We start from the raw sequence: 25,717 nt of genomic DNA on the forward strand, positions 1-25,717 counted from the left end.
GAGTTACTTTTGCCTTTCTATCATCTCTGACCAGTCTGCCCATTCTCCTCTGACATCAAAAAGGCATTTTCGTCCACACAACTGCAGCTCACTGGATATTTTTCTCTTTTTTGGACCATTCTCTGTAAATTCTAGAGATGGTTGTGCATGAACATCCCAGTAGATCAACAGTTTTTGAAATACTCAGACCAACCCGACTGGCACCAACAACCATTCCACATTCAAAGTTACTTACATCCCCTTTCTTCCTCATTCTGATGCTCGGTTTGAACTTCAGCAAGTCGTCTTCACCACATCTAGATGCCTAAATGCATTGAGTTGCTGCCATGTGATTGGCTGATAAGCAATGTTTTATCAAGCAATTGGACAGGTATACCTAATAAAGTGGCCGGTGAGTGTGTATTGCAGTGAATTCTAAAGAGTAGAGAGCTGTCATTCTTGTTTTGTAAAGACATTTTACAAAAGAAAACATTCTGTAATGCTACTTGTTAGTGTTTTTAGGTCCTTGTTTTACGAGTGACAAAGTGTGTTTGTTGGGTGACAACCTTGCTAATGAGGCATGTATGAAGTATTTTGGTAGTTTTAGTGCATTTTTGGATGTGAAATTAACAGATGTGCCAAGCTGAAAAAGTGAACAAAGTACTGTGAAAAGTGTCTTAGCGACTGTTAAAAAAACACTGTAATGACTGTAAATGCAATGTAAATGTCAGGTGGTGTAACCATCAAGTAAAAATTAATCATAACTTTTTATTTTATTACTTTGCTTTTACACAGTTTAGTTTAGTTAATAGCGAGAACTGGTCCCTAGTCTCTTTTTAAGCATGCATTTTTTCTCACAGATGCAAGCCAGCAGGTTGAGAAAGTGATTGATATCGATATACAGTATTGACCTGTATAGGAATGGCATAAGATTTCTTCAGTCTTTTTCAAAACTGAGGTGTGAACAACAGGGACTAAAACAGGGGGATTTCATTTCTGTCCATAGATTGATCAAAGCTTATCTGGGTAAAGACACAGTTTGGAAGGTGGATTCTTTTTGCATTGTCTTCTTAATAGGGCAGTCGTGGCCTAATGGATAGAGAGTTGGACTTGTAACCCAAAGGTCGTGGGTTCGAGTGTCAGGTCTGGCAGGGATTGTAGGTGGGGGAGTGAATAACCAACACTCTGTCCACCCTCAATACCATGACTCAACAACCCTCAACACTCTCTCCACCCTCAATACCAATACCATGAGGTGAGACCCTTGAGCAAGGCACCAAACCCCCAACTGCTCCCCGGGTGCTGCAGCATTGCTGCCCACTGCTCCGGGTGTGTGTACACTACTGTGTGTACACTTGGATGGGTTAAATGCAGAGCACAAATTCCGAGTATGGGTCACCATACTTGGCCACACACCACTTCCCTTTCTTTTCCTCCCTTTTAATAACATTTTTTTTTTTTTTTAATCAAAAGTTACATTGAGTAGCCTCAATGGCTGAAAGCAAAAGCCAAAGAAAGGCTTGAAGACAGTATGATCAGGCCTTGACCGAATTTAACTGGCGATTTACTTATATTGACCGTCTTTCCTCACATTTTGTTTTCCCAATCATTCAAGCCCCCCCTGTGTCTCCTGTGTTTGCTCTGCAGGTCTACCAGATGGACACCGGTCACTATCTATGCAGGAACAAGTACTACGGCCGCAGTCTTTCTATCGAGGGGTTTCGACATGCACTCTTTCAGTTCATGCACAACGGGACACAGCTTCGCAAAGACCTTTTCGAGCCCATCCTGAGCAAACTATGCAGCCTCAAGGCTGTGCTGGAGCGCCAGGCCTCGTACCGCTTCTACTCCAGCTCGCTGCTCATCATATACGAGGGCAAGGACCCCGAGTCTGTGGACGCTGGCTGGCCGAGGGCCTCGGAGCTAGAGAAGCAGGGCTGTGTGGAGAACCCGCCGGCCTTGGAGCCCCACACGCCTCCGCAGACGCTGAGCGTGGATGTGCGCATGATCGACTTCGCCCACAGCACCTTCAAAGGCTTCCGCGATGACCAAACCATCCACGACGGACCTGACCGCGGATACGTGTTCGGACTGGAGAGCCTCATCAACATACTGCAGGAAATCCGCAACGAGAACCAGTAGCTCCGCCCAGCAACTTCCTGTTGACGCTTTCATAGAAAAACAAAGATGCTTGTAAAGATTGCACATTGACACAAACCTAAAGGTGTGTTTTCCGTATTTGAACCGTGAGGGATTGGTGTACACAAGAAATGGAGGTGACCTCTACCTATGAAGGTTCTTGTCTCTGCTGTCAGGAAAGAAATGGCTCCTAGCTTCCCCTCAACAGATGATGGTTTCAGTTTGATAGTCACATGGATTCATCGCCACCATGTGGCGTGCTGAAGCACTGCAGGAATGAACCATGAACTCGGGCCATGTCCGCTGTCAGGGTCTCTCTTAGAGTGTGGCATTGTAAGAGAGAGAAAGCACGTCTCTGTGTGTGTGTGTGTGTGTGTGTGTGTGAATCTCGAGAAGAAAAGTCCAGGTCACATTTCACCCTAAAATCAAAAAAAGAAAAATCTTATATTGCATAAGCAAAGCCTGTTTTTAGGACCTTTAAGATTTTTGACATTAAATTTAGCCTGAAAGCATTTCTTCCCCAAATTCTTCTTATAATGCAGGACATTTTATCCAGACACATATTATTCCATTGAGAATTGTATTTTGCAACATAAATGCTGTATTATTATTTGTTCACAACATATTGTACTTATGAGAATGATAGGGAAGATATGTTTAGTTATAAAAATAATGTCACTGTACAAAAAAATCTTAAAGGTTTTGAAAATATTTTCATTTAGTGCTGTCAAACAATTAATCGCATCCAAAATAAATGTTTTTGTTTACATAATATATGTGTGTGTGCTGTGTGTATTTATTATGTTTATATAAATACAAACACATGCATGTGTATATTTTGAAAATATTTAATGTATATATTTATATTCATATAATTTATATTATATATAAATATATTTAAAATGTAAACATAACATATTTGTATTAAATATATACATGCATGTGTTTGTATTTACATATGCATAATAAATATACACAGTACACACTCGTATATTATGTAAACAAAAACATTTATTTTGGATGCGATTAATTGTTTGACAGCACTAATTTTCATGCAATGTTGTTTTTTCTTGTGATTTAAATTTTTTTGGGTGAGGGAGTGTGAAATACTTTCTCTGTATAAACACTCAGTATTTCTCCAGGAGTTTAAAAGGGAGCAAATTTAGCTCAGAGCAGTTGGTCAAAGCTTAACTGTAGGAGTCGGGGCATTTAAAGGAGATTTTAAACCACTCATCTCTGATGACAAGAGGATGAATCTCTGCCTTATGGCAATAGTTGAATTCACAGCTTAGCTATGCGAGCCTATTTAACCAGTCAGATGATGCTTTTTTATTTTATTGTTATTATATTTTGGGCTTTTTGGTAGCTCTTACTCTGTACATTTAAAGCAATCATTACAAGTTTTGACATTTTTGTTGGTCCCCCCTCTGTGATTTAGCAGTCATAGGGGTTTTGGTGGGATGGTGTATTTGTAGTCTTGAATTTAGATTACACTTGTGTTACAAAGTCTATCCCTGTCAGTAGCGTGGTTATTATTGCAGAGAAAAGCCTCACTGTAAAAAAAAATTTTTTTATATATAAATATATAATTTTCTTAATCTGTCAAAATATTTAAACATCCTTAAAACAAATCATCCTGGAAAGCAAAATTGTGTAAGGTATTAACACTTGTTTACAGATTTTATTTTTTCCTCTTAATTTAAGCAAAAAAAAAAAAGCGAGCGAGAGTTAAAAAAAAAAAGCAAGTCTTAATATTTTAAACAATTTCCCTTCTCCAATTTTTTTGTTTTAGGCATATTTAGATATTTTTGTTGAAAAACAACATAAACCGACTGATTAAGAAGCTTATTTTAGTTAGTGCTCACTAACATCTGCACTGTAAATTATTATAAACACATTACAAGAGCATGATTTTTTTGTTTGTTTCTTTTTTTTTTTTTCCAGAGTTATTTCAAAGGGTTGTTAATTACACCAATACACTCTGAAGAAAAAAAAAGGTACAAATGCTGACACTGGGACAGTGTCCTTTCAAAAGTACACCTTTGTACTTTACTTACCAATAAAAGGTGCATTTTAGTACCTTAAATGTACAGATTTGTAACCTAAAGTGTACAAATTATTATCTGAATAGTATATTATTAGTTGCCTTTTGAAAGGGTACTGCCACAGTGGCAGCGATTGTACCTATTTTTCTGAGAGCGTACGCAATGACATTCTGCCCACCATCAGCAAATGTAGCAAGATTCGTTCCTAGGTTTGTTCTCGTGAGTCCCGTCAGCAGTCGAGTGGAGATCGTCTCCTCATCATGACACCTTCAGCATGTTCTCTGTCTAGATGAAGCATTTATTGCACATGCTTTTACTCAAAAATGGACACTTTCTCCATTCTCTGGGAAACAGACATCGTATAACATAACATATGCCCATAGTAGCAGTTGAGCAAATATATTAACTTTATTCGTCTTATTCCTACATTTATTGACTTTGATCACGTGTATAAATAATAAATCGACATTATAAAACATGACATCTATGCGGAGTTGTGCCGTAGGGATGTGTCTGTATTTAGACGTGTGATTTTGGTCAATAGCCATAACTATTGAGAGAAGAACACAGATTCATAGATTTGGCATAAAAAGAAAGAAAATTATCCTTTTATCTTTATTGTTGTTGCATGGATGGGTATTTTTTTTAAGAAAAAATATGACAACTTTGAATGTGAGCTATAAATTGTTTAAGAAATGTTGTCTTTGTCTCTTTAATATTGTTGTTTTGATTTGACCGAATAAAGCAGAAGTAACAACCACAAACATTCAAGCCACAAGTTTAAATACAAAGCTCTGTCATGAAACTCTTGATTTTTTTTTTTTTTTTTTTTATGGTTTATTGATTGTGACATATTCACATGATCAAATTAACATTTGCTGCCAGAGAGAGAAAAAAAGAGAGGAAACAAAAGAGGAAGAAATTACATAAGTTTCAATGCTTTCAGAGCATTACGTTTTCAATGCTTTTTTGTTTTTTGTTTGTTCCAAGAGATTTACATATAATTTAAAGTCATTTATAAAATGTGCAAAATTTGGTTTACATTGAGCCCACTACTTATGTATATGGAATTTTCCTAACAAAATAAACAAATGTGTAATATGTTGTTCTTTACAATTCAAATTTTTGTTTATATCAAATATACAAATTTCTATCATACACTCCATTTTTTTTCGGTTAATATAGAATTCCAAATCCTTCCCAAATAATCTTGAGTAAGTACAATGAAAAAAAAAAAGATGCACAATAGTTTTTTTTTGTTGACCACAACATTCACTGTATACGAAATATTAAGCTTAAACCTTTCCAAAACATGCTTAGCAGGCTAAATTCTATGAGGAATTTTGTAAGACACTTCCTTAATGTTGTTATGAAACTCTAGATAGGTCAAACTGACCTAATGACTTCATTATTCACAGGTTGCAGCTGATTGGGTTATTTTTTACATCAGCAGCCAATGAGCTCGCTGCTCAGCATTCAAATACTTGGCTAGTGTTTACAGAAACCCTCCACCTCCAATTTATATTATATATAAATATATTTAATATACAAACACAATTTTTCTGACATATATATATATATATATATATATATATATATATATATATATATATGAAGTGAAGTGAAGTGACATTCAGCCAAGTATGGTGATCCATACTCGGAATTCGTGCTCTGCATTTAACCCATCCAACGTGCACACACACACACAGCAGTGAACACACACACCGTGAACACACACCCGGAGCAGTGGGCAGCCATTTTATGCTGCGGCGCCCGGGGAGCAGTTGGGGGTTCGGTGTCTTGCTCAAGGGCACCTCAGTCGTGGTATTGAGGGTGGAGAGAGCGCTGGACATTCACTCCCCCCACCTACAATCCCTGCCGGCCGGAGACTCGAACCCACAACCTTTGGATCACGAGTCCAATTCTCTAACCATTAGGCCACGACTTCCCCTATATATCTATATATATATATATATATATATATATATATATATATATATATATACACACATGCATATTTGTTTATATATAAATAATAAATGTACACAGTACACACACATATTATGTACACAAAAACTTTTATTTTGGATGCGATTAATCCAGAGGTGAACAGTAGTGAAGTATTTTTACTGTACTCAAGTAAATTTAAAAACTAAGAGTGTTTTTCTTTGGAAAACTTTTACTACATTCCAAAGCATAACGTTGTACTTTTTACTGCACTACATTGATTTCATAAATAAAAGTGGTTGGTTTTAACTTTAATACTTGAGAACATTAAAAATGTAGTACTGTCTTGTACTCAAGTAAATCTTTGAATTACTTTTACTTGAGTAAAAGTAAGAAAGTAATAGATTTCTAATGTAATTATTAAATTATATTTAATATTAAACGTAGTGCAGTAAAAAGTAAAAAAGTGCTTTTGAATGTTGTGAAGTAAAGTTTTCTAAAGGAAAACACTGATAAATTACAGACACTTGAAAAGTACTTTTAAAACAGAGGAAATCTACTTTACTACTGTCCGCCTCTGGATTAATCATGATTAATCATTTGACAGCACTAGTTTATTTATATAGCACTATAAACCACAGTACTTGACCATTGTGCTCTACAAAAATTGTAAAACCAAAATAAAAAATACCAATGGAAACAATAAAACAGCAAACATAGGCATAGTACATACAGAGTGTGCAATGTGCATTACCATGACATGAAATAAGAGTTCTGTGTAGTATACAAAATTACAAGAAAAAATTAATAATAGAAATAGATCCATTAACTTACCTGCCAAAACTTAAAGAATTTCTGGTAGCACTTTAGAATTTATGCACTATTAACTACGGCTTTTCCCTCAATAAACTCCTAATTTGCTGCTTATTAATAGTTAGTAAGGTAGTTGTTAAGTTTAGGTAGGATTAGGGTAGGATTAGGGATGTAGAATAAGGCAATAATATGTGCTTAGTTACTACTAATAAATGGCTAATATTCTAGTAATATACAAGATAATAAGCAACTAGTTAAGAGACCCTAAAATAAAGTGTTACTGAATTCGCATTATATACTAGATAATTTAACTGAACAACTGATTCATTTCGACAATGTAAAATAACCAAGAAATGATATTAATGAAAACCACTAAAACAATTATGCATTTCCTGAGGGAATAGCATGACAGACAAAAAACAAAGCAAAAGATAGCACCAATCACAACAGAAACTGATTACTTGTTAATTGTTACTTGTTAACCCTAAGACATAAAAGCTGCTCCAGTATGTTGGGAAAATGTTAACAACAATGTGCATTTACTGTTAAATTGTAATATATTTAGACAATAGTTCAGCATGTGCAGGATGATGATGCATCAGTCAATGTGTAATTTAGAGAAATACATATAAATTTACAAGCAAATTTAGTTGTCATATAGCACAAAATATAATATTATTCAAAGAGGACATTGTACCCCACAACTGGGGCAAGAATATGGACTGCTTTCTCAGATTTACTGTAATACAGAAAGAGAGTATGAGAAAAACAACACCTGTCCCTCTTCCTTCAGTTTTGCATCGGGTCAAATTTAATTACTCTATCTTTAAGAAGAAAGTGTCAGAGGCACAAGTAATATAGGAGCAGGCTACATTTTACTTCATTTTTTTCCAAGATGTGTTTTACATGTCACATTTCCAACGTTCCTGTTAATATTCCTGTTTGAAAGTGCCTTTTTGTTTTTTCAGTAACACACAAACAATCATTTGTGTGTTATATGTCTATACAAATAAGCTTTTTATTTTAAAGCACACACTGTATAAAGCTCGCTGAATGTATTTTTGTTTGGGTTTAATTTAGCATTTGTTTCTCGTGTTTAACATACAGTAACTACAAGTCCACTGCTGCAAACATGTCATTTTAAAGGGTCCAAATCTTGCTCTGACTGATCAACACATGCATTAAACGTCTTTATGGAGTCCTTAAACTCATGGAGTACTCACAGAAATCATGGAAGCAGATAATCAAACAGAAAATGTGCAAAGCAGCATTTATTGCATGCAGAATGAATTCTAAATGTAATTTATAGCATAATTAAATACACTAACTGAGTGAGGAAGTTAATGAGTATTAGGTGTTAGATGTCTAGGTTAGAGTTCAGGTGACACTGGTGGACACTGGAGGGGAAGTCTCCCAGTTCTGTTTATAACAACAAGCCAGTTTTGACCATGAACACAAAATTCATCAATTATGAAGTGAAGAGGATTAAGATCTAAAGCAGCTCTACAGAAGATAGAAGTGTTATCATCCAGCTCAAGTCATTTCTAATTATATTCTCAGTGCAAGTGCACTCAATTCAATAGTGTAGAATTAGAAGATATATCGGTTACTGAGATGAAGGTAATAGTAAATAGCATTCAGCAGGTCACGTGTTCTTTACATGGCGTGTGTGAACAAAACAGAACAATATTGACACACCAATATTATTAAAACACAGTATTCATGTATTTTACATATTATAAATAAAGCTTTTATTTTTTTTATTTTATTTTTTTATTGTGAACATTGTCAAACAATAAAAAGCAGTTACAGTACAAAAATACATAATCATAATAATAAAAAGAAAATTAAATAATCATAATAATAAAAAATAAAGCTTGACTTTTCTTATGGAATTATTTTCGATTCGGCTCTTATTCAGTTCCGCGCCACGTTGTTATGAAATGATTGGTCCATGAGGCCGCGTGTGTCATATTAATTGGGGGGGTGCATAGCCAATATTAACTGTTAATCGGTTATTCTTTTTAAAATTAGCGACATAAAATATTATGTCATAAAATAAGTGCTAATAAGGTACTCTTCGATCGTTCAAAAGATGTTGGCAAGACCTAAAGTCTTCAGTAATGTAAGGCAGATGTCCGTTAATTCCCTCGCAATAGTGGTACAGTCCGCTGACCCGCGACGCTCTGGAGGCCCCGCCCTCCCGCTGGCTCGTCATCACTGCACGGAAGGGAACTGAACTGTCTTCATTACACATTACAGAATAACACGGATCTGTCAGTTATAAACAACAGACTTTATCACTATCCACAGAACACAGGCGATGGTTTTAATCAAATCAAACCAGTGCAGCAGGTGAATCGTTCACTGGGTGAGTTTAATCATTAAATCATATATGAAACATAAACTCTACAGGACAGTAGTGTGTGGAAAACATCGATATCTACTGATATTATTATCATTATTATATTATATTATTATCATAATAATTGTTCAATTGTATCGGTTAAATTATATTGTATTTGTGTTAGGGTATTAATATTTTATAATTTTTACATTGTTCATAAGTAAAGTTATTTACAAGCATTTAACTAAGTATAATACAAAATGAATGACAAAAATAAAATATGATTTATTATTAGCATCATACAAAATGAATATAATACAATAAAAGAATGAGTTGGAGTTGATAGTGAAGGAAAAGCAGCCAACAAGTGTCCAGAATACATGTGAACTTCTTCAATACTGTTTAGAAACGCATTCCAGAATAGTCCTGAGAGTTCAAAACTACTTTAGACTAATTAAATATGAGGTGATTTGTCCTTACATCGTTTTCAGTTGTAACTGGATGGATGAAATATCAGGCAGGTTCGTTGCTAGAGAGATGGTTTTCAGGTATTACAGGTGTGGGTCTGTTCTCATGAACAGAAAGTATCAAATATTTTCCATTGTGCCATTCACTAGGGTCTGAAGCCCTTTGTAAACACTGAGGGTTGTTGCAGATGTTTCTCATTTTGTTTCTCAGGCACCGTGTATAAATACTTGCACCTGATGCCCATCTGACAGCGTCCCGCTCCAGTGACCCACAATGAAAGCTCTGATCCTGGTTGGTGGCTATGGCACGAGGTTACGGCCGCTCACGCTCACTGTGCCCAAACCTCTGGTTGAGTTCTGCAACAAACCCATCCTGCTGCATCAGGTGGAGGCTCTGGTCAAGGTAGCTCAGGAGGACACCTCTCCCTGCATTTGTGCTTTGTTCTGATTGATTTGCAGCCTTATAATGTTGATGTTTGGTGTCTCTGTGGTCAGGCTGGAGTCAGTCATGTGATTTTGGCCGTGAGCTACATGTCTGAGCTGTTGGAGCGAGAGATGAGAGCTCAGGAGCAGAGGGTATGCTTGCTGCGTTTGACTCGTTTATTGTGTTTTTGTGAATATCAAAGTGGGGGGTTCAAAAATAATCTCTTATTTGTGATTTGCACAGCTTGGAATAAAAATCTCCCTTTCACATGAGAAGGAACCTCTAGGCACAGGTAGGTGAACATTTTAATATCGCTTTAAAGGTGCCATAGAATGAAAAACTGTCTTTACCCTGGCATATTTAAATAATAACAGTTCTGTACATGGAAATGACATACAGTGAGCCTCAAACACCATAGTTTCCTCCTTCATATGCAAATCTCGTGATTAAAAAAGACCACTGAAAAACAGGCGAATCAGAACATAACACCGACTGTGACGCAACAGTCAGGATCACTACGCCCCCAACATTTGCATAAACCCATCCTTGTTCTAAGCCGGCTGAACCATCAGAAGCTCTGCAGGTATTGTAAATAAACAAGCGCGGACAACAGCGAAAATAACACAATAAATGTTATGTTCCAGGCCGTGCAGGGGGTGTGAAGTGCAGGGATGGGTTGGTGTCTGTATTCAGAAAGGCACAGAAAGCAAATAACGCGAGCCACTAAAGGGACATGGTTAGCTCCTTGCTAGCGGTAGCCTGTTACAGTACATAAGATTTCACTCTCAGTAAGGAGAGATGAGGATGATGGCGAATGACTTACAGATCCTGAGCACCGCTGACAAGCATCTGATCTTGTCAAATGTGTGGTAAGTACTGTTGCTCCATAATGTAAACATAGTTTGTGTGATCGCGTCTCTTGAAAGTGAACTATAACGCGATCGATGGATCGTTCAAAAGCAGTTTCAATGCCTCGCATATTAATAACGGCTCCCTGATGCCTGCGTTTTATATACAGTATAATTACCCGACGATATAACTGCGAGAGAAAGTATTTAAATATATATTTTCCTCCCTGTGCTTCCTTCTTGCTGATGAGCCTGTACTGTGAAACAGCCAATCAGAGCAGAGCTCATTATTATTCATGACCCTGCCAAATAAGCCAATAACAGACCGTTTCATTCTAGGGAGAAATCCTAGGGTTGTAAATGGACATGTAAAATCGTTTCTGGAGATTTTTTGCCCTTACCTAAGCCACATACCTTCTATGTAGATATCAGAGAACAATTTAAAAATACTGTATCAATGCATTCTATGGCACCTTTAAGGTGCTCTTCGGACACTTTTGACTGAAAAATTATCGGTTTTGGATTTTTAAAAATCACAGCTTCATGGGAATGGTATGAAACTTGGTGACTTTTGGCATTTGGAACGTGAACACACAAAAAATTGAGGGCATGATTGACTGTAGTAATATTTAATAATGTAGTTATAATTCAAAAACTGATGCGTTAAATCAACATTTCAAACCAAAACAAATCTAAACCTTTACAAAAAGTTGTCTTTCAGAATGTCTAAACATATATCCAAACCCACAACTAAATAAAAATAAGTATTTATGTCTAAAACCAACTAGAGAATTAATAGGCATTTTATATAGAGCTATATCGTCAAGTCAAGCCAAGTCTGCTTTATTGTCAATTCTTCCACATGTACAGCACATACATACAGAGAATTGAAATTGCGTTACCTTCAGACCCTTGGTGGAAACAGTTAACATTAAACACGTTCAAATACAGATAATACGGTTTAAACATATGTACATACAACTCTATAGCTATACAAGTAAGGACATTGTAGAAAAAAAAATAAAGAAATAGATAAAGTGGCATAAGGCGCATGGCAGATATATGTGTAGTGCAAAAAGAGCTTGTCAGTCTGAGGACATTGTAGAAAAATAAAAAAGATAAAGTGACATAAGGCACATGGCAGAATAGATAGAGTGCAAACCAGTTAAATAAAACAAAAACTGTGCAGATATGTGTGTAGTGCAAAAAGAGCTTGTCAGTCTGTTAAATTGACAGGAGAACAGTCTTTTTATGTGCATATATATCCGAGGAGGTAGTTTGCAGTCAATGCTGGATGAGGTAGTGATCAGTCCAATGCTGCACAAGTGAGAGGTGCTGGTCACAGTTTGTAAGTAGGTGGGGGTGGCTGGTCCTGGGGGTGTGAGGAGCCGGAGGGGGGGGGGTCTCATAGTGTCAGAGTTCAGTGTTGTATGGGGTAAAAAGAGGGGAGGGGGGGCAGGGACAGGAGGGAGTTCAGCTTCCTGACAGCCTGATATATGAAGCTGTCCTTCAGTCTGCTGGTCCTCGCCTGGAGACTCCGCAGTCTCCTCCCTGATGGCAGCAGACTGAAGAAGCTGTGTGTCGGGTGGGTGGGATCTTATTTTGTTTACTAGGATGAGAGTTGCTGAAATCGCGTTTGGTCTCGTACTGTATCGTGTATCTTGTCAGTGTGTGCACTTGCTTGGCCATTTGTAGTTGATAAACAGGAAAGTGGGTTCAAGCGCCAGCAGAAGGCAGTGTAATGGAAGTGGTCTTTAAGAGAAGCAGTCTATCAGCGGAAGTTTAAAATCAGCTCGTAAGTGTATTTACTTGTCTCAGTGTTTAGCGCATTTGCCGTTGCTAGGAAACGCTTATTTTGTTTACTAGGATGAGAGTTGCTGAAATCGCATTTGGTCTCGTACTGTATCATGTATCTTGTCAGTGTGTGCACTTGCTTGGCCATTTGTAGTTGATAAACAAGAAAGTGGGTCCAGCTGATTTGAAACGATCATTTGTTAGATTGGTATAATAAAGGTTATTATACCGCGGCAGCGGTCGCGGCAGTCGTCGTGTGAAGCCCTCTTAGTGTGAAGCCCTCTTAGTGTGAAGACCAAAGAGTGTAAAGACCATCGACTCTACCGTGCGACTCCACCGGGCAGGGACACCGGCAAGGGATAGTAGTAGCTTTTTATTTAATTTTTTCATTGATATGTTTATTATTGAAATGTTGTTGTTATATGCATGTGTTAATTTTATTTAATTTCTTTATTTTCTTAAATATGTGGGTAGATAGTATTTATAGAGTTGTAACTTTTTAGTTTTAGTTACTTTTTCTTATTTGTAAGTCGCTTTGGACAAAAGCGTCTGCTAAATGACAAAAGTAAAAAAGTAAAAAGTGTAAAGACCATCGACTCTACCGTGCGACTCCACCGGGCAGGGACACCGGCAAGGGATAGTAGTAGCTTTTTATTTAATTTTTTCATTGATATGTTTATTATTGAAATGTTGTTGTTATATGCATGTGTTAATTTTATTTAATTTCTTTATTTTCTTAAATATGTGGGTAGATAGTATTTACAGAGTTGTAACTTTTTAGTTTTAGTTACTTTTTCTTATTTGTAAGTCGCTTTGGACAAAAGCGTCTGCTAAATAACAAAAGTAAAGTAAGTAAAAAGTAATGCAGAGGGCTTTGCAGGTGAGACGGGTGCTGTAAATGTCCTGGAGGGAGGGGAGAGAGACACCAATGATCTTCTCAGCTGCTCTCACTATTCGCTGAAGTGTCTTGCGACAGGATGCGTTGCAAGCGCCATACCACACAGTGATGCAGCTGGTTAGGATGCTCTCGATGGTGCCTCTGTAGAAGGTGCACATGATGGGGGTCGGGGCTCTGGCTCTTCTGAGTTTGCGGAGGAAGTAGAGACGCTGCTGTGCTTTCTTGGCCAGTGCTACAGTGTTGTTAGTCCAGGAGAGGTCCTCTGTGATGTGCACACCCAGGAACTTGGTGCTGCTCACTCTCTCCACAGTCGCACCGTTGATGGTCAGAGGGGCATGCTGAGTGTGTACTCTCCTGAAGTCAACAACAATCTCCTTCGTCTTCTCCACATTCAGAGAGAGAGATTGTTGTCACTGCACCACCCGGCCAGGCGGCTCATCTCGCTCCTGTAGTTTGTCTCATCTCTGTTGCTAATGAGACCCACCACAGTTGTGTCATCCGCAAACTTAATGATCAGGTTAGAGTTGTGTGACGGTGTGCAGTCGTGGGTCAGCAGAGTGAAGAGGAGGGGGCTCAGCACACATCCTTGGGGGGCCCCAGTGTTCAGTGTGATGGTGCTGGATGTGTTACTGCCAACCCGTACTGCTTGAGGTCTCCCGGTCAGGAAGTCCAACAACCAGTTGCACAGAGAGGTGGTGAGCCCCAGCTGGACCAGTTTGTGTGTGAGCTGTTGAGGGATGATTGTGTTGAATGCTGAACTGAAGTCTATGAACAGCATCCTGACATGAGTCTTTTTTGTCCAGATGTGTGAGGGCTGGGTGGAGGGCAGTGGCGATGGCATCATCGGTCGAGCGTTTGGACCTATATGCAAACTGGAATGGGTCAAGTGAGGGGGGGAGGACAGACTTGATGTGGTGCATGACTAGCAGTTCAAAGCACTTCAATGAGAATAGGAGTGAGTGCTATTGGACGGTAGTCATTGAAACAGGATGGAGATGACTTCTTCGGGACTGGAATGATGGTGGTAGCTTTGAAGCATGTGGGGACAACGGCCTGATTTAGCGAGATGTTGAAGATGTCTGTGAAGACATCAGTGAGTTCCACTGCACAGTCTCTCAGTACACGCCCAGGAATGTTGTCAGGACCCGGAGCTTTGCGTGCATTGATCCTGCTGAGGGACCTCCTCACGCTGTCCGGGGACAGCGTCATCACCTGGTCGCCGGGAGGAGGTGGAGTCTTCTGTGCGGTGGTGCTGTTTTGTGCCTTAATGCGAGCAAAGAAGGCATTCAGCTCGTTCAGCAGGGGGATGGTGCTGTCACAGGTCTGTGGTGGGGGCTTGTAGTCCGTAATGGTCTGTATCCCATTACGGACTACAAGCTCCTCTCTGGGTGGTGTAAACAAAGTCCAGGGTATTTTTTCCCCTTGTTGGAAAGTCTATGTGTTGATGTATTTTTGGGAACACACTCTTTAAGTCTGCGTGGTTGAAATCCCCGGCCAAGATGAAAAAAGCATCTGGGTGGGCTGTCTGCTGCTCACTGGTGTGCTGGTACAGTTCATTTAGCGCCTCACTCCTGATGTTGTTGTTGGAGCTGGGAGGGATGTATACAGCAACTAGCAGTATGGCTGAATATTCCCTCGGTAGATAGAACGGCCGGCACTTAATAATCATAAACTCCACCAAGGGTGAGCAGTGTTTGCAGACCACAACAGCGTTGCGACACCATGCATCATTGATGTAAACACAAAGCCCGCCGCCGCGGATCTTACCTCCCTCGACGAGAGCTCTGTCAGCTCGATAGCATGTTAGCTGGTCGAGCTGTATGGCGCAGTCCGGTACGCTGTTGTTAAGCCATGTTTCCGTAAACACAAAAACACAACAGTCTCTTACAGTCCTCTGAGTGGAGCGGAGTAGTCGGATGTAGTCCAGTTTATTGTCCAAAGAGTGTACGTTCGCCAGTACGATGGTGGGGATAGCTGGCTTGTGTGGGTTGGCCGCTAGCCTAGCTCGGATACCTCCGCGCTTACCCCTCTTCTGCTTCCTCTCACGCCGCTTGTAGCGCCTCCGCTGTGGGCGAGATGCAGTAGTGGGGGTCGGTGATGGAGTAGGCTTTCGGAACAGACCGAGGTCCCGCACGGCGTGTGCTGAGTTTAACTCAAAAAATGTGATTCTGCCGTGTAGAAAATGAATCCTTTCACAAATATTTATTTATTTTATTATTTAGCTTTTAGGGAATCACTCTTAAGAGTTGATCTTCATATGATTAATTGTTATTAATCAGAATGTACAATTTATGCCTTATTAACGACTTGTCCAGCAAGCATTAATAACAGCAGTTATCTTTTAACACGTTGTTTATTTCATTCGTGGCCAACGATTAAAATAAATCAAATAGTTAAATTGAGTTAGCTAAGTTAGCCCATGAGCGTAGGTAAACGCGACCTTTTTGGCAAATAGTTACGACATGTTAAATCACATAACACAGACAAAAGAGTTCTTAATAAAGTCAAAGTTTTATTCACTATTCTAACACAACATTAACAGACAATTTAACATACACACAAATGGGAGCGAGTTGTTTATATCTGAAGAGAGAGAGACTTAGGTTTTAATGCTAGCTCTTCGACCTGAGGAAACTCATGGACAGAACCATGCTATATTTAAACAGCAACAGAGAGGAATCCCGGTTTCAGTCAGTAAAGAGATTTTGCCTTACTTTGCCTTTTGCGTTGTTTCGATCGGACTCAGTTCAGGCTTTCTTCAAAGGTGAAGTCCGTTCTTTGCTCAGCTTGAGACGGATCGCGTGCGGATTGGTCGTGTGACGCGGTTGTCGTGTGACTAGCGCACTCTTCAGTGGTTGGTCGTGCTTTCAGGAAGGCGATTCAGGTCTTAGAAATGTAATGTTAACGTTCTTTGGTCGTTTGCAGTACTCAGCCGTGATGTTAAGAGGCGAGAAGCGCTTTGCAGCGTGAGCAGAACGAGAGACTCGCTGGCGTGCGTGTCCTCCTGTTGTTTTCAAAACTCCAACTCCAACTCACATGGTTGAGTATCCGTTTTTAACGGGACGATTTGGGGTCCACCCCTTTTTGGCGCGTGGCCCAATCGCAAGTGTCTCTGTGGGCGGAGCCCCGCCCTGCGTAGCTGCGTGTTTTGCATACATTATCTGGTCAGTTATTCATCACAAAACAAATTATTGCAAGCAAGTTTCTATCCGTTATTTTAACCACGGGTTGATAAAGCGGATCATTTTCATTCAACCATAATATTCTTCATAAGGTTAGCTTTCTAAAGAAACCAAACACTTATATTTTGATATGCACCAAAAATACACGTGACCACAGAGGATATTACTAGGTTAAATACATTGATAAACAGATCCTCAAATTTTAAACGACACAAATAGCAGGTGAGCTAAACATCTAGTAATCAGGTAACTTATACATTCTGGATTTACCATGGATTAAAAATAATGCAACAGCTTATAAATGTCACAAACAAAACATCCTTTAATATATATGTTTATAAAGGTATGGTATATATATTGTTTCTTTTCTCGAGTATATTTTGCTTCACACAGCAGAAACCAGTATAACTTTTGTTCCCCTTTTAAACATTCGTTTCTAGTTCAAAGGTGTGGCTCCCTTTGTTAGATAGCACCACAGAAACGGCGCGTTTTCCTGGAATGTGCTGATAGTTGCGAGGTCGTAAAAGTCTTTGGTTTGGAAAGTCTGGAAATTGTCTATTTCGAGTCGACCGTAAAAACTTCATCCTTTGCGATATGTCTTTGAATTTACTGCATGAAGTCAAGGGAGTATGGCGCCAGTAAAGTTTAGGCTCCGGGAAGGGGAGTTCTGTTTTCTTTCGAAATGACAAAACGTGAATTTCCTGAGCTGGAATGCGAGCTTTGATCCATCCTTGCATCAGGAATGTGTTGAACCTAGATGTGTGTGTATCCTGATCAGGCATTACAGCCGACATCGAGCAGAAACTCACGACTGTATGCGCGCTTACAGACAGGTAGACGAGACGAAGATGTGCAAAAACATTGCGACTTACAAGACAAAAAAAACACGAAAACACCGTTCTGTCGGGAGAGAGAGAAGCCGCAGCGATAGTACGCGCTGCCATTTTTATATTAATCTAGTGGTTTATATTAATCTAGTGGTTAAACCATAGAATTGCAGATGTTTTTCATATTTTACTCCCACCAGGTGGCACTAATCTGACTTCAAGAAAAGGATTTTAAAGGCATTGACTCTATTTTTAACATGAAATACTGCCATAGTTGAACAGTAATATAACAATATATATTTTTCAAATTTGTATTATTTTCAATGGGCAGCAATTGATCATAATTATTGCATAAATATTAATTAATGCCATGAATTTATCTCAAAATACAAAATAAAAAAATATTATTGAACAAAAATATATTACATTGATTTTACTGGGGCAAAAAAAAAGTGACATTTTAGGGGTCTGGTCACTTTTGACTGTGAAGATCACAGGTATGACTCCCAAATGAGGAGCACAAGAGGGTTAAATGCACAAACAAACAAAAAAAGCCAGTGCGAAGCTGTAAATCTGATGTTTTTCTCTCAGCTGGTCCTCTGGCTTTGGCACGAGAGCTGCTGACCGATAACGAGGAGCCTTTCTTCGTTCTCAACAGTGACGTCATCTGCGATTTTCCCTTCGACGACATGCTGAAGTTCCACCAGCAGCACGGCAGAGAGGGCACCATTGTCGTAAGAAACACACTTTTTTTGTTAATCCCAAATGTTGAGGAAACCACTGTATGGTCTCACTGTCTGAGATTTAAATTATGCAATGCTGAAATATGACTCAACCCCAAAGTTTTACAGCTACTTTCAAGGCACTGTATAAAACAAGTACATTTTTAGATCCTAACCTGATAAATTTCTGTAAATTTCTGCCTCTCTCTCATCTCTGAAGGAGTATTTCACCCAACATTACTCACTTACTGTGGTTATCTGGCTGATGTTTCAGGTGACAAAAGTGGAAGAGCCATCTAAGTATGGTGTGGTGGTGTATGAAGGAGACACTGGACGAATACACCGCTTTGTGGAGAAGCCGCAAGTGTTTGTCTCCAACAAAATCAATGCCGGGATGTACATCTTCAGCCCTGCCATGCTGAGAAGAATCCAGGTCAGGACGGACGCAAACACCATCTCAGAACAACACTGTCATTTTATATGGAATTTTCAAAAATATTAAATATTCGACTGTAATCAATACATATTGCTTATAGGAAACAACCTATGGTACATTATTTGCGTTGTGACAGTTGGGTATATTTCTCCCCTCAAAATCTAATTACCACAATGTGAAAAATCTCATTTTCATTGTACTGCATTTATTGTGATTTACATTAAAAAAAATCATTGAATTACAGTTTTAAGTGTAGTACAGTATAAAATTACTTTAAGTAAAGGCTCAGTCATGATGAGAAAAATGTCTCCCTCGGTTAAAATCTACTAAATGATTAGAAGACCAACACACTGGACCATATGTCATCAGAGAAAAGTCTTTTTTGTTTGTTTGTTTTTTTTTGTTTACCAGAAGTTCCATTTATGACATTTTATTGAAAAGGTCAAAAAGAATTTTTAAAATGAAACATATGCATGGACGAATTGTTCATAATAAGATCAATAACATCCATTTAGAAAATACATATTTCTATTGCATAGCAACTTTTAGTAAAGTATCATTCTACTTTACAAGTGTTATTTAACCCTCTGGCCCTCTTCGTTTAGGAGTCACACTTGCCTCCTTTTTTTTCAGGAAAATCAATGTAATATATTTTTGTTCAATAATATTTTTGTATTATTATTTATGATTTTGAGGGAATTTTATGATACTATGCAATATTTATAAAATTTTAATGAGCTATTTTCTCCATTAGAATTAATATGTATTTTTTTATTTCTTAATTGTTTTACTATTTTTTTAATAAATGCAATATTTCACATTAAAATAGAGTGAATGCATTTAAAATCAATTTTTTTTGAAGTGAGAATTGGGCCATCTGAAGGCATTAAAAAATAAAAACTTGTGTAATGTCGCATAACCTTCTTGTATTTGCACCCTATATAGATATATACAGAGGCTTTTGGATTCCTGTTGTTTATTAGACATAATTTCTTAATTTTTTTAGGTTTTGCATTTAGATATATATCTAGACATTCTAAAAGATTAGATGAGGTGAGGCACGAGCTGCGCAGGGATCAGCTCTGCAGTCACCAACCCTAAAATTGTCTTACCAGCTAATTTCTCTCTCTGTGTGTGTGTGCGTGTGTGTGTGTGTGCGCATGTGTGGGTGTCTATTTTGCACTCCTGATATTCTAGACAGTCTAGACACCCTAGATATTCTAGACACCCTTGATTGCTGCACACGTTTTTTCTGACCAGTGGCTGATTTGTAGTTTGTACCATCAAAAGATTCACTGACTTTTAAAATTTTTTCGTATTTCCCATTAATTTCCTATATCGGTCATTTTTGACCGCGAAGAAGTCAAGTGTTTTTTTACCCTTTAACATATCCAAATCAAGTTCAAGTTCAAGTTGAGCTTTATTGTCATTCCGCTACATGTGGGGACATACAGTTGAACGAAATGTGGTGTCTCGCAGGACCACGGTGCTACATAAATACAGACATACAACAATGAAGTAAAAAACACTATAAACCTATACACTACTAACCTACTGACAGATTTAACTATAAGTATACTATATATAAGTATTTACCCTATACAAACTAAAAGAATAAAGGATAAAAAAAATACAACTATACGAATGCTTCACATAAATATTACCCTATACAAACTAAAAAATAGAAGATAAAAAATACAAACTATACGAATGCTTCACAAATACTGTATATGTGCAAAGAGAGACATTTGAGTCAGCAGCTGGTTGGGGAACAGTGCAGGATGATTTGTGATGTGATGAGCATGTAAACATACATATATTGCTGAGTCTTTTGTGAGATTGTGCACACGCAGCAGTGTGTGTAAGTGTCCATAGTGCACATAGTGTAAAGTGTAAGTGTCCATAGTGTAAAGTGTCCATAGTGCACATAGAGGAGAGTGTGTTACTACAGGTGGTTTGTACAGGCCCACTCACCTGTGTGTAGCACACTTTGAATTGCACAAAAAATTAAAATAAAATAAATTAAAAAAATTAAAGTTCCATACAGTTTTTCTTTGGTGTGGGGGGTGGTCCATGTTTCAGGAGGTAGGGGTTTGCATGGGGTTTGAGAGGGGGGCGGGGTGGTTTGAGTTCAGGGCTCTCACAGCCTGGGGGAAAAAGCTGTTGAGCAGTCTGGCGGAGCGGGCTCTGATGCTCCGGTACCGTCTTCCTGATGGTAGGAGCTGGAAGAGACTGTGGGAGGGATGGGTGGAGTCCTTCACGATGCTGTTGGTTTTGCTGGAGCATCGTGTAAGGAAGATGTCCAGGATGGAGGGGAGAGGGGCACAGATGATCTTTGCAGCTGTGTTCACTGTCCGCTGGAGGGTCTTGCGGTCAGCAGCACTGCAGTTCCCGTACCAGACAGTGATGCAGCTGGTCAGCACACTCTCAATGGTGCCTCTGTAGAATGTGGTGAGGATGGGTGGAGGGAGACTTGCTCTTTTCAGCTGGCGGAGAAAGTGTAGGCGCTGTTATGCCTTTTTGGAGAGTGACATGGTGTTGCTGGTCCAGGTGAGATCCTCTGTGATGTGCACCCCCAGGAATTTAGTGCTGCTGACTCTCCACAGTCGAGCTGTCGATGGTCAGTGGGGGGTGGTCAACGGAGTTTCTTCTGAAGTCCATCACAACCTCCTTTGTCTTCTCCACATTGAGAGACAGATTGTTTGTGCCACACCATTCAGCCAGCTGTGCCACTTCCTCTCTGTAGTGCGTTTCATCATTGTTGCTGATGAGACCTACCACTGTTGTGTCATCAGCAAACTTGATGATGTGGTTGGAGCTGAACTTGGCAGTGCAGTCGTGGGTCAGCAGTGTGAAGAGCAGCGGGCTAAGCACACAGCCTTGTGGGGCACCTGTGCTCAGTGTTGTAGTGCTCGAGGTGTTGTTGCCGACACGGACTGACTGAGGTCTTCCAGTTAGAAAGTCCAGGATCCAGTTACAAAGGGAATTGTTAAGGCCCAGCAGGTTTATCTTATTTATGAGCTGTTGTGGGATTATTGTGTTGAATGCCGAGCTGAAGTCAATGAACAGCATTCTAACAGGAGTCTTTATTTTCTAGGTGGGTAAGAGCCAGGTGGAGGGTGGAGGAAATTGCATCGTCCGTAGAGCGGTTTGGACGGTATGCAAACAGGAGCGGGTCGAGTGTGTTGGGGAGGCTGGTTTTGATGTTATGCATGACTAGCCTCTCAAAGCACTTCATCATATATTGGAGTCAGTGCTATGGGACGGTAGTCATTGAGACAGGACACAGGTGATTTCTTTGGTACCGGTATGATTGTTGTGGATTTGAGACATGTGGGGACGACTGCCTGGCTCAGCGAGGTGTTGAAGATATCTGTTAGGACATCTGTCAGCTGTGCAGCACAGTCTCTCAGAACACGGCCTGGTATGTTGTCAGGACCCGCAGCCTTGCGTGGGTTAATCCTAGATAGGGTCTTCCTTACGTCGGCTGGAGACAGACAGAGCGCCCGGTCGTTGGGAGGTGTGGGCAGTTTTTGTGCAGGTGTGTCATTCTGCATTTCAATCCGTGAATAAAAGTGGTTGAGTGTATCGGGGAGGGATGTGTCCTCATCACAGGCCTGTGGCGGGGGCTTGTAGTCAGTGATGGTCTGAATGGCTTGCCACAGGCTCCGTGTGTCTCTGCTGTCTGTGAAGTGGTTGTTGATTTTTTGGGCATATGACCGTTTAGCTTTTTTGATGCCACAGGACAGATTGGCTCTTGCTGTTTTGAGGGCTGCTTTATCTCCTGATCTGAATGCTTCATCTCTGGTCTTTAGCAGCCCACGAACCTCTGCTGTCATCCATGGCTTCTGGTTTGCACGTGTGGTAATGGTCTTGGTGACTGTCACATCATCAGTGCACTTTTTGAAGTAAGCAGTCACAGTTTCAGTGTACTCATTCAGGTCTGTGTGGTTGTTGTAGGTGGCTGCCTCTTTAAACATGTTCCAGTCTGTGTCCTGGAAGCAGTCCTGCAGTGCTGAGGTGGCATTGTCTGGCCATACTGTGATCTGCTTTTCAACCGGTTTGGTGAGTTTGAGAAGTGGTCTATATGCTGGGATTAGCATAACAGTGATGTGGTCGGAGTACCCGAGGTGGGGGCGGGGTTCAGCCTTGTAAGAGTTCTTAACTGTTGTGTAAACAAAGTCCAGTGTGTTGTTTCTCCTTGTTGCAAAGTTCACATGTTGGTAGAACTTTGGCAAAACTGTCTTTAAGTTTGCGTGGTTGAAGTCACCGGCTATGATGAAAAAGCCGTCAGGGTTTTTTGTTTGTTGTTCACTGATGGCGCTATACAGTTCACGAAGCGCGTCCTTAGCGTTTGCACACGGGGGGATGTAAACCGCAACGATAACAATGACCGTGAACTCCCGCGGCAGATAGAACGGTCGACACTTCACAACCATAAACTCCACCAGCGATGAACAGTGTTTTGATAATACCGCAGCATTGTTACACCAGTCTTTGTTGATATACACACACAAGCCACCTCCGCGTGTCTTACCAGACAGTGATGAATCTCTGTTCATGGTCATGATTTTTTGTGTGTTCATATTGCTAATGTGAAAAAAGTCCCCAAGTGTCATCTCATTCTGATGAAGCTAGGGTTTTAAAAATGTCAAAATATAAAAAATTTCGGTCAAAAATGACTGAAGAGGGCCAAAAAAAAACAGACAGCTTCTCTGATTGGCTCTATAAAGGGGATCAGTGTGGCCTGATATTGAGGTACTGCTCACAGAGACTAGGGCTGTGACAGGTTTAGGGCAGTATCTCAGGTCAGTTATGCTAGGGATATCTTTCAGGGAGTAGGACTGATTTATTTATACTATTCTATAAATATTTGCTTACAGCACATTTAACTTGTTTTCATTTTGCTTATATTTTTGTCCATTTTCTGTATTTTGCACTCAGTTGCGACCCACTTCCATTGAGAAGGAGATCTTTCCTGTGATGGCGGAGGAGAGACACCTTTATGCCATGGAGCTGCAAGGTGAAGCATCACACAGCTCTCACCTGACACGTCTGATTAGGACTAATCCAATACAATCATATAGTTATCACAAATATTACCTCAGTACTTAATAGAAAGATAAAAAGAACAGTGCTTATTCAAAATAGAAATGTTATGTTACACTACTATTCAAAAGTTTGGAGTTTTTTTGTTGTTGAGAAATTAATTCTTTTATTCAGCAAGGATGTGTTAAAAATGGATAAATGGATATTTTTTAACTTTTTATTCATCAAAAAATCAAAGAAAATAGTATCACAGGTTTTTTTAAGAATATTAAGCTGCACAACATTTTCAACTATTAACGATTATAAATCAGCATATTAGAGTGATTTCTGAAGGATCCTGTGATGCTGAAGACTGGAGTAATGATGCTGAAAATTCAGCGCTGCGTCACAGAAATAAATTATAGTAAATATATAAAGTATATTAAAATAGGAAACCAATATTAGAAATTGCAATAATATTTCACAGTATTACTGTTTTTTCTGTATTTTTGATCAAATAAGTACAGCCTTGATGAGCAGAAGAGACTCCCTTAAAAATCTTTCTGATCGGCAGTATATATATATATATATATATATATATATATATATATATATATATATATATATATATACCTGTTTTATTTACAGGTTTATTTGTATAAATTTGTACTGTTCGCCTAAATAATCAGATGGGTCATTTATACTTTAAACTGCTAATCCCAACTCACTTAAACCTTAGGCTAACAAAATCCTGGCTTTTTTTTTTTTGCATACTTGCATATTTGCTTTATCAGTATCATTAATTTGTTTATTTATTAGTTTATTTAACAGGGACAATGCAGAATAACATTGCTACAATTTCAAGCAGCCGATGCTCCACATATAGGCTTCTAGCCAAAGGCTAATTTGCAGCCCCAGTCCCTGGTTAGGCTTTTTTAACAACAGCAAAACAATAATCACACAAAAACCAAACAGATGTAAAAAAGAAAAAAAAAGCTGAGACAGTGTACGACCATCAGTGTTCACAAACCTGCTTTTGTTTGAACCACTTTTTCAAATTTTTTCAAATTTTCAACTCTGTTTGTATTTTCAGTTCAGCTGGCAGGCTGTTCCAAAGCAGTGTACCTTGAACTGTAAATGTGGATTGTGCAAATTTAGTTTTTCTCTTTGGTACTGTACAATTCTGATTAGTTGCACCTCTTGTAGTGATCCCCTTACTACTCTGTTTTGATATTAATTGGCATATCATTTCTGGAACAAGATTATTTACATATTTAAAAAACATTTTAATAACAGACACATTTATAAAATTTTCAAAACTAAGCAAACTATATTTTTGTAAAATATTACAATGATGCCATCTATTTGGTTTCTTATCAAAAAAAAATTGTGTTTGTTTATATAGAGATCTAACAGGTTTGATAGTCAGTTGAGAAACCTGACTCTAGACCAGTAGTTCTCAAACTTTTTTGGTCATTCCCCACTTTAGACAAGGGGGAATTTTAAAGCCCCACCTGCCCCCATCGCCCCAACACAATGCTAATGAAATGCGCAACAAGCTTAACATGTTCCAATTTATTGAACTAACAAGTAGTATCGGAGTAACAAGTTGTATCTAAAATACAAACTATATACATAAAATAACAGAAAGTTCAAAAATAAAGAAAATAAAAGTGCAGCTGTGTCATCATAACTTGCATGAAATTAAAAAAATAGAGAAAATAAAAGTGCAGCTGTCAAAATTTTTACTAATTTCAAAAATAGAAAAGATATAAAAGTGCCACTTTGCAATCTGTAAAAAGAAAAGAAGAGAAATCCATT

General features: G+C 38.9%; 2 protein-coding genes across 4 annotated transcripts in view; both read left to right on the top strand.

Annotated features, from left to right (window-relative positions):
• The window catches only part of LOC306867767 (inositol hexakisphosphate kinase 1-like), a 95,358-nt gene extending 92,819 nt beyond the window's left edge, over window positions 1-2,539 (top strand). For both annotated transcript variants that reach the window (XM_079413628.1, XM_079413629.1), the window contains exon 6: window positions 1,627-2,539. In XM_079413628.1, the coding sequence (XP_079269754.1) occupies window positions 1,627-2,121 (495 nt within the window). In that variant the 3' untranslated portion in view covers window positions 2,122-2,539. The remainder of the gene's footprint in view (window positions 1-1,626) is intronic.
• LOC306867768 (mannose-1-phosphate guanylyltransferase catalytic subunit beta-like) overlaps window positions 1-25,717 on the top strand; it is a 40,668-nt gene that overhangs the window by 10,656 nt on the left and 4,295 nt on the right. Inside the window, exons 1-7 of one of the 2 annotated variants that reach the window (XM_079413630.1) lie at window positions 9,154-9,294; window positions 9,949-10,140; window positions 10,233-10,313; window positions 10,405-10,453; window positions 18,302-18,444; window positions 18,707-18,865; window positions 23,813-23,891. In XM_079413630.1, coding sequence (XP_079269756.1) covers window positions 10,012-10,140; window positions 10,233-10,313; window positions 10,405-10,453; window positions 18,302-18,444; window positions 18,707-18,865; window positions 23,813-23,891 — 640 coding nt within the window. In that variant the 5' untranslated portion in view covers window positions 9,154-9,294; window positions 9,949-10,011. Of the gene's footprint in view, window positions 1-9,153; window positions 9,295-9,948; window positions 10,141-10,232; window positions 10,314-10,404; window positions 10,454-18,301; window positions 18,445-18,706; window positions 18,866-23,812; window positions 23,892-25,717 lie in introns of those variants that run through there. The other variant, XM_079413631.1, reaches the window with a different exon arrangement.

Source organism: Barbus barbus (assembly GCF_936440315.1).
Source record: "Barbus barbus genome assembly, chromosome: 49".
In the NCBI taxonomy this organism is placed as follows: domain Eukaryota; kingdom Metazoa; phylum Chordata; class Actinopteri; order Cypriniformes; family Cyprinidae; genus Barbus; species Barbus barbus.